Genomic DNA, 10,457 nt, shown 5'->3' with positions numbered 1-10,457 from the left:
CAAAAGGCAGCGGTCATTACAGCATAATCTTGAGTCATGTTCATGACAGGAAATCAAGAAAATAATCTGACATGTGGGTTGGCCCCGCATAGTGTTTAAATATTTAAATCAAATCTGCAGGATCTGTCATTTGGTTCCTGGACAAACAGAGATAAATATCAACACAGAAGAAGAGTTCATCATTCACTCAGATGAAATACTGATATACAAATGCTGCTACATGACCTGATTTTCACCTGCAGATTATTGTCCATTTCGATGAGGAAGAAGGAGTGTTTTATTTTCCCCCTACTATAAGAGGTTACTAGTTGGTCTGGTTTCCATTTTCAAGCTGAGCTTCAGTGTGGGACACTAAACTCATCCACAAGTAAGTTCAATCCTTTTCTTCATGCTTTTTAACATCACTGCAGTCTGGCTATCTTCATGGCAGAACCCTTCACCCAAAGGTTATATAAAAGGTTCTATACCTTCCGGTCCTTTGAAAAATCCTAATTTGTTCTTGTTAAAATATGAAACTCTTAGAAGAATATTAAAAAGGATATTTTGAAGAAATTTCTAAGTATGAAAGACATGCCAGCATAGAGTCTATGCAGTACTGTCAGTGTATTGATATATGATTATAAGCCTATGCAATATATGAACATTTGTATTTATTGATCCATTTGTTTATGTGAATTACTAAGACGTGTAGTGCCTGTACACCACTAATCATTGAGAAACAAATGCAATCACTTTGCAACCACCACTGCAGACTCTCTCTAGGATTGAACCAAATGTAACCTCCTTAGGAGTTCTTACTGTGCAGATACTTCTTTCCCTTTAAATGCTGATTAAGAAAGCATATCTCTAAAAGACTAACTGAATAATTGACAAAATGTAAGTTAAACTATGCCATAGTCAACTAAGAGGTATGTCAAAAGTCAAAGTCAAAGTAGCTTTATTGTCAATTTCCTGCATGTCAGACATACAATAAAAACGTTTCCCACTCTCCCACGGTGAAACATATAAAGTGCACAGGCACAACAACAGATAAGACAAGACATTTAGATACATATAGATATACATATAGATATAAAAAACATACAGATACACGTACAGCAGCAGCACAAGTTTTTCTTTAAAGTGAGGTTATGGTAGTGCAAAAAAGGCAATTAAGGCATGCAATTAAGGCAATTAAGGCAATGAGGCGTGATGAAAGCAATAACGCGTCAAAGCTAGTAGTGGTACTGAATGCTTGGTGATCCTAACTTTCCAGCTTTGCTGACAGCAAGTTGACAAGAGGCTCCACCCGTTTCTGCAAGTGTCCCATAAAAAAGACGAGACACCAACATGGCCTACGTGTGAGTACAGTACGGAAATGATTTAAAAGAAGCAAAAAAGTTGATAAAATAGTTAAAAATCATGTTGTTTGTTGTTTGGTGTAGCTTGCAATGCTATACATCACGTGTCCCCGTATTTGACCTTTACTTGAGCATTCCTGCAAGCTAGTGAACGAAGAGCACAGAGTGGGATCTTACTGAAATAGTTTTATATGCAGAACATTACGCTCTGTAGAACATATCCATTAAGATGTACATTACATGGCTAATATATGGCTGTATTAGTACCCACTATAAGATATGGCTTTAATAGTACCCAATATAATATATGGCTGTATTAGTACCCAATATAAGATATGGCTGTATTAGTTCCCACTATAAGTTAGGACTCAATATAAGATATGGCTGTATCATGACTCAATATAAGATATGGCTGTATTAGTACCCTATAAGGTCTGTGTTAAGCATGATTAATTGGTTATTATGTATTCACTAATTTCTTATTCTTATTGAATAGTTCATTTATTCCTGGCATACCCTTAATAATAAACTAGATGGTCTCAATCAAAACTTACTGATAAAGAGTATGAATCAAAATAGAAAGTTTATAGGCTTCATAGGATTAAAAGAAGTATGTATGGTAATTTGACCTGCTGTGTGATTGCATTGAGCAATTAAATAGATGAATACTTATTCTAGCATGTTCAGGCAGTATAATATGATGCTATGAACTTGTATATATGTATATATGTGGGCTATAAACTTGTATATATGTATATATGTGTGTGTGTGTGTGTGTGTGTGTTTGATTATGTATATGTGTGTGTGTATATATATATATATATATATACACTACCGTTCAAAAGTTTGGGGTCACCCAGATAATTTTGTGTTTTCCATGAAAACTCACACTTTTATTTATCAAATGAGTTGCAAAATGAATAGAAAATATAGTCAAGACATTGACAAGTTTAGAAATAATGATTTCTATTTGAAATATTAATTTTGTTCTTCAAACTTTGCTTTCGTCAAAGAATGCTCCATTTGTAGCAATTACAGCATTGCAGACCTTTGGCATTCTAGCTGTTAATTTGTTGAGGTAATCTGTAGAAATTTCACCCCACGCTTCCTGAAGCACCTCCCACAAGTTGGATTGGCTTGATGGGCACTTCTTGCGTACCATACGGTCAAGCTGCTCCCACAACAGCTCAATGGGGTTGAGATCTGGTGACTGCGCTGGCCACTCTATTACAGACAGCATACCAGCTGCCTGCTTCTTCCTTAAATATTTCTTGCATAATTTGGAGGTAATCTGTAGAAATTTCACCCCACGCTTCCTGAAGCATCTCCCACAAGTTGGATTGGCTTGATGGGCACTTCTTGCGTACCATACGGTCAAGCTGCTCCCACAACAGCTCAATGGGGTTGAGATCCGGTGACTGCGCTGGCCACTCTATTACAGACAGCATACCAGCTGCCTGCTTCTTCTTTAAATATTTCTTGCATAATTTGGAGGTCATTGTCCTGTTGTAGGAGGAAATTAGCTCCAATCAAGCGCTGTACACAGGATATGGCATGGTGTTGCAAAATGGAGTGATAGCTTTCCTTATTTAAAATCCCTTTTACCTTGTACAAGTCTCCCACTTCACCAGCACCAAAGCAGCCCCAGACCATCACATTACCTCCACCATGCTTGACAGATGGCGTCAGGCACTCTTCCAGCATCTTTTCACCTATTCTGCGTCTCATAAATGTTCTTCTGTGTGATCCAAACACCTCAAACTTTGATTCGTCTGTCCATAACACTTTTTTCCAATCTTCCTCCTGGCCATTTTGAGAGTATAATCGAACCCACAAATGTGATACTCCAGATACTCAACTAGCTCAAAGGAAGGCCAGTTTTATAGCTTCTCTCACCAGCAAAACAGTTTTCAGCTGTGCTAACATAATTGCACAAGGGTTTTCAAGGGTTTTCTAATCATCCAGTAGTCTTCTTAGGCGATTAGTAAACACAATGTACCATTAGAACACTGGAGTGATAGTTGCTGGAAATGGGCCTCTATACATCTATGTAGATATTTCATATTTCACGTTTCCACCTAGAATAGTCATTTACCACATTAACAATGTATAGAGTGTATTTCTGATTAATTTAATGTTATCTTCATTGAAAAAAACAGTGCTTTTCTTTGAAAAATAAGGACATTTCTAAGTGACCTCAAACTTTTGAACGGTAGTGTATATATATATATAGTAGAGAGGAAATAGAATTTATATTTTTAAGAGGATACACTCTTGCCTCTACAATAAAATGAGCAGCACATGTGTGAACTATTTTTCAGAACAAGTGGTACATCATCCCCCCTGCGGTTCTTGGTGCAAAAGAAAATTCAGATCAGGCTCGGACCCCCAGTATGCTACCGCCTACCAACGGAGAAGAAATACCTGGATGAGAATCCAATGGTCCAAAGATGGAGATTTGGCAAGAGAGACCCAAGGAAAATGAACAAGACCATTCTGCTGGTGGGGGAGACTGGCACAGGCAAAACCAGCATCATTAACACTTTGGTCAATTACCTCCTGGGCATTAAGTGGGAGGACAAAGTCTGGTTTGACATCACAGAGGAGGTGGAGGTAAAGCTGTCCGAAACCAAAACGACCAACATCACCGTTTACGAGGTCTTCGTGGAGGAGAACCCCATCTGCTTGACCATCATTGACACACCTGGGTATGGCTATACCAGAGGGATGGAGTATGACCTACTGATCGCTGAGAACCTGAACAAGCTGTTCCGATCGGAGGACGAGGTGCGAGGGATCGACGCCATTGGGCTCGTGGTGAAGGCGACTCAGAACCGACTCACCGCCCCGCAGCGCTACATCTTCGACGCGATTCTGTCGCTGTTCGGGAAAGACTTGGAGAAAAACATAGTGCTTTTCGTCACACACTCAGATGGGAAGCCGCCCAAAAATGCACTCACTGCCATCACTGAAGGCAATATTCTCTGCTCCAAAAACCATGAGAACCAACCCGTCCACTTCTTGTTCAACAACTGCCAAGCCGATTTGGACAAGGACTTTGAAAGCCTTCACAAATCGGCCTGGAACCTGGGCGTGCAGAGCGTCTCGACATTCTTGGACTTCTTGAAGAACATTGACAAGAAAAATCTGCGTTCCACAAGGGGTGTTCTGAGGGAACGCCAGCAGCTGGAGGTTTGCATTAGCAACCTGGAAGAACGGATAAATGCCATTAACCTGAGGGAAAGCGAAATGGTACAGATCGACGCAGCCATGGAACAAAACCAGCAAGATCTGGAAACATGCAAGAAGTTTCAGTTCGAGGTCGACGAGCCATACAAGGAGAAGGTTGACACCGGGAAAAAATCCCCAAAAATAACCTCGTGTGACACATGCCAGGAGAACTGTCACATCCCCCGTTGTTCAGAAAAGCTGAAACGGTGCAGAGCCATGAAGAAGAAGTACTGCACTGTGTGCACTGGCAAATGCCACTACACCAAGCACTCCAAAGAGGCCAAGATGTACGTCCAGAAGACAAGGAAGGTGATGAGAGTTAACGAGGAGCTCAAAGCAAAGTACCAGGAGGAATATCAGGAGAAAGTGGAGCTAAAGAACAAAGTGGAGAGTGAGCTGGGAACCCTGCTAGTGGAGAAATCCCAGCTGATGGAGGAGGCCTACCAGAGCATCCTCACCCTGGAGCGGATCGCCCTCAAGAGCGACTCCCTCTCCACACTGCTCCATTTGGACTTCCTGATCGAGGTTTTGAAGGAGACCGGAAACTCGGAGAAAGTCCAGTCATTGCAGGAGCTGAAGACCTCGGAGGAAGCCAACAACTGCGCCATGGTCTACTTAAGAGCGGGCCTGGGAAGAAAGGAGAGGGGTATGTTGGACAAGCAGACAAACAACCAAGAGGCAAGTGTCCTAGAGGCAAAACAACAAGAACAGAGCAAGACTGGAATTCATGAGTCCCTGGCCCAGATGAAGGCAAGACCCTTTGAGACCATCAGTGCAGGTAAAGGAGACCCTTACTCAAAGCAAACTCAACAAGATTATCGCAGGGATGGACCAAGAACAAAAACCCTGAAACTATGTGCAGAAAAACACTGTAATGAGAATCACTAATTTTCTCAAAATTGAAAACATTCCTTGCCCTTGATTAAAACTACTGTATAATTACAAAAAAACAATTATTTTAGTGCAATAAAACCCAAATCAAAATAAGCAGAAGTGGTATATCCTTGGCCTTAGGTACATGTGTAGATCAGGTATAGACCTATAGTATGTATCTAAAGCTCAGGATACACCACTTCTGCTTCGATGTGGGGTTTTTTGCACTAAAATAATTGTATTATTGTAATTATACATGTTAGATTACATTATAGATGTTTTTCTGCACATAGTTTCAGTTAAGTCATTGAAAGGGTTTTTGTTCTTGGTCCATCCTTGCTATAATCTTGGTACATATGCATGTTAATGACAGTCATGTTGAACAGTAATTCTGCAAGTGAAGTGAGTGAAATGACTTGGTTCTATCCTTTCTGAACAGCTCATGTCAAGCCTGGTGTCCTGGAAGCCTTGGCCCAGATGAAAGCAAAGCCATTTCAGACCATCAGTGCAGGTAAGATGAAGCCCATTGAGACCCTCACCCAGAGCAAGCTCAACAAGATCATGGCAAGGATGGACAATTGAGCTGTCTTCATGTGATTGTCATGTTTATGAAAGTGATACATAATGTTTAAGAGACAGTACATAATTGCTATTGCTGTGTGTTTGAAAGTTGTAGTTTTGGATGCTGATTGTGTTTAAGCTCTTTCAGTCATGGTCGCAGTCTGTAAAGAAGTTTATGGAAATGAAATCTGGCACCAAGGTGTCAAATGAGAGTTTCTGTAATCATCATAGTACATCTGTGATGTTGGCAAGTAGCGTGTGATAATCATTTGGTTCAAGGTTTGAACTAACTACTGTAACCGCAAATTTAAAACTACAGTAAAATTTTTAAATGACATCTAACATGTAAAATTTATAGCGAGTTTCTATGAAGATCTATTGTACAAATATAGTTTTTGTACATTTGTACATATCATAATTATTCTGACTTTCTAAAGTAGGAGAACTACTGTGGGATAATATTGTGGCTTAAAAATGTATGTGCTTTGTTGAGATTCTTTTTCTCTTACTGTGTGTAAGTTTGCAAAGTCGTTCTTCCTTTTTATCCCCTGAGTTCTTATATATGCAACATATATTTTGGTGCACAGTTCCTCTCTTATATGTAACACGATCAATATATTATCATATACTATAACTGGGATTGCTATGAGGACAATTCCCCAGTGGAGAATGACACCCTCGTCTGTGAATAAAGATGGATCCTCTGCTCACTGCTACGTGTTTGACTGGTTACCACAATACATAAAAAGGCTTCAGCTTGGTATCACTTCCTTAATGTTAATTCCATCTGTGCTATTCATAGCCAACCCTTAATTATACACAAATCCAATTCTGCTGAATATTCATCGTGACCACAGATATGCAGAAGCAGAGGGCTCTGGTGTAGTACTGTGTGTGTGTGTGTGTGTGTGTGTGTGTGAGTGTGTGTGTGTGAGGGCTTGGGTCGAGTCCTGATGTGTGTGTGTGTGTGTGTGAGAGTGTTTGTGTGTGTGTGTGAGGGCCCGGGTGTAGTCCTGATTCAAGTGTGTGTGTGTGTGTGTGCGGGCTCGGGTGTAGTCCTGATTCAAGCGTGTGTGTGTGTGTGTGTGAGGGCTCGGGTGTAGTCCTGATTCGTGTGTGTGAGTGTGTGTGAGTGTGTGTGAGAGTGTGTGAGAGTGTATAGTCCTGATTCAAGTGTGTGTGTGTGTGTGTGTGTGTGTGTGTGTGTGAGGGCTCGGGTGTAGTCCTGATTCAAGCCAAAAGAAAAAGCAAAAACCCCCTCTGAGAGTCATACACAAACATGTTATTTTTTCATTGGCTAAAAAGATCAATAATATAATAACAACCACACAAAATGAGCAACCAAAGAAACAAACAAACAAACAAAAACAACAAAAATAAACAGGCAGTTTGTAAGATCTTGTCAAGAGAGTCTCTCACTTACAAAAACCTGTTCAAGGAACAAGGAAGCAAGTATGAGACTGAAATACAGGTACCGATAAGATTTATCTTGCGTCCAAGAATCTTGTCTGCAAGAATTCCACACATACCTCTTAGTATCAGGCCGGGATTTTCAGGCACACACGCAAACTGCAGGTTTGATGCAACAGTCGAGTTTATTCACTCCCTGACAGGTTGGGCAGACTAGCTAGCCTGATTTCCCCAGGCTACAAACACAGCAAGGCTATCAAAGTTCACAACCTCACCGGATACATAAACATAAGTATGTTCCACAATAGAACGGTCAGTCCAACGGAAGGTAATCCACAAAGGTAATCCACAAAGGTAATCCAGGGAACAAAGTCTATCCACGGGAAAAGTCTTATCCACGTTGTGGTGGATGCACAGGTTTAGCAACAGTCAAAGGTAATTAGCGGCTAGCCTATGCTAAGCTAAGCGCGAGTGCGTTAGCCTTCCACAAACAGGGTTGAGATACCCAAACAAGACTTCTTAAGAGAAGCGAGAAGAAAGCGAACTGTACTCACGAGACTCCATGACCAAGTGAAGAGGGAAGGACACCCAGTGCTTAAGTAGGAAGTAGTAATCACCTCAGGTGTAGCCCAGTGTAGAAGAAAGGTTAGTGTTAGGTGCTCTAGAGTGAGTGTCGCCCTCTAGAGGACTGGCGACCCTTCACAGACGTGACACTTAGCAGTTGGCGATAAAGCACCTCTGCTCTGCTGGAGGAGACACCGCTGCCCTGCTGGAAACTCAGATATCTGGTGATGGGTTTCACTTCAAAGTGACGGGGATTCTTAGGCCGACACTCTTCTAGACAAAAGACCACGAGGAGAATAGAATATGTCTGTCAATACACATGGCACACACACACACACACACACACACACACACACACACACACATGAGAACATACTTGCAATTCGATGGTAAGTATATAAATGAATGGTAATATCAATTTCTATCAAAAGTGTCTCATAAAAAAGCAGTAATTGTGTTCTTTACATTTTTGAAAATGTGATTATATGAGCAATCTAAAATGCATGGAAAGACATCTGACCATGAAAAGCTGGTGTTTTAAACATTTGTGTAGAATCTGGTGATATCCTGGTGTTTCGGCATTAGACAAAAATGAGGTGTGGCCAGTGTTGTGCAAGTTCACACCCCTCATGAGCTAGTTCATATTTCAGTTCATTTCATAGTTTTGAGGTGGGAAATAAGAATGAAAGACTTGAATAAAGTTTTCTTTTAAAAACAAGTTATCACTACCCTTTGCCATAAACTGCACTTCATATGTATCAATTCCTAAAATAATTTAGTTTTAATTATTGCTAATTTTTCAGGAGGACAATGATGCACTTATGGTCAAACCATGACATGCTCTTCTAGCCTACCTTACTACCAGTGTAACCCGTGTTGTTCAGGCAAGCACAGACCCACACCGGACTGGAACTTGCAACCTCAGGCATGGGAGGTGGGCATGGGAGGTGGGCATGGGAGGTAGGCATGGGAGGTTGGCATAGGATGTGGGCATGGGAGGTGGGCATGGGAGACGGGCATGGGAGACGGGCATGGGAGGTGGGCATGGGAGGTGGGCATGGGAGGAGGGCATGGGAGGTGGGCATGGTAGGTTGGCATGGGAGGTGAGCATGGGAGGTGAGCATGGGAGACGGGCATGGGAGGTGGGCATGGGAGGTGAGCATGGGAGATGGGCATGGGAGGTGGGCACGGGAGGTGGGCATACTAGCAAGGGGGGATTACATGCATCATTGACCAAGTATGAGCGCATGTCAATGTTGTTTATAATATTCAAGTAGCTCCTTGCATAACTATGGTATTCCTTATTATTTTCATACGCACATTTAAACAAATGTATAAAGACCATTGTGTGACCTAACTGGCTTTGGTGTAGGTAGTTACCTGTAGGTAATTTGTCAATAATAATGCCCATTTCACCGCCCTGGACGCCTGTCATAAGCCTATTTTGTACGTCTTGGTATATTATAATCCGTTGACCTTTTGTGTGCAGTGGAGCTGAGGCATTTTGTATACAGTGGGGAAAATAAGTATTTGAACCCCTGCCGATTTCGCAAGTTTGGCCACTTGCAAAGAAATGTGTGATCTATAATTTTAATGGTAGGTGTATTTTAACAGTGAGAAATAGAATATCAACAAACAAATCCAGAAAACTGCATTTTATAACATTTATGACTTTATTTGTATTTGATGCAGAAAATAAGTATTTGAACCCCCAAGCAAACAGCAAGAATTCTGGCTCCCAATAACCAGTTATGTGCCTAAGAAGCACACAGATTAGTCCTCATTAGGCCTAACAAGGTACACCTGATCTCAACTGGTGACGTGTATAAAAGAAACCTGTCCAAAGAATCATACTTCACACCTTCAACCTCACCATCCTGGGCAAGACCAAAGAGTTGACCAAGGACGTCAGAGATAAGATTGTAGACCTGCACAAGGCTGGAATGGGTTACAAAACCATCGGCAAGCAGCTTGGTGAGAAGCAGACAACTATTGGTGCGATTATTCGTAAATGGAAGCAACACCAAACAACTGTCCATCGCTCTAGGTCTGGGGCTCCATGCAAGATATCCCCTCGTGCGGTATCGGTGATCATCCGAAAGGTGCAGAATAACCCCAGAACTACACAGTGGGAGCTTGTGAATGATCTCAAGGCAGCTGGGACCATAGTCACCAAGAAAACCATTGGCAACACACTACGCCGTAATGGTTTGAAGTACTGCAGAACTCGCAAGGTCCCCCTGCTCAAGGCCCCGTCACACCATGACGTTCTGGTCAACGTTCTATGATGTTAGAGGAAACGTTGGTAATCGTCCATGGTCGCTGGAATTGCGCCAGAAGAGCTTTGTGTGAAAGCTGGTGAACGCTGTAATCGTCGGTAATCGTCGGTGATCGGAGGAGAACGCTGGTCCAAAAAAAAAGTTTTGAACATGCACAAAAGTTCTCATGGAGATCAGCGTTCTTCAACGTTTCATTTAA

General features: G+C 41.7%; 1 protein-coding gene across 1 annotated transcript; it reads left to right on the top strand.

The window, feature by feature from the left end:
* Positions 1-3,641: 3,641 nt before the first annotated feature.
* Positions 3,642-6,026, top strand: LOC116224583. Its single transcript, XM_031584761.1, has 2 exons — positions 3,642-5,349; positions 5,884-6,026. Exons 1-2 carry the CDS (start codon positions 3,642-3,644, stop codon positions 6,024-6,026), a joined length of 1,851 nt encoding a protein of 616 aa, XP_031440621.1.
* Positions 6,027-10,457: the final 4,431 nt, after the last annotated feature.

This window comes from Clupea harengus, chromosome 18 (assembly GCF_900700415.2).
Source record: "Clupea harengus chromosome 18, Ch_v2.0.2, whole genome shotgun sequence".
Classification (NCBI taxonomy): Eukaryota; Metazoa; Chordata; class Actinopteri; order Clupeiformes; family Clupeidae; genus Clupea; species Clupea harengus.
This window is presented reverse-complemented; position numbering and strand designations above follow the sequence as displayed.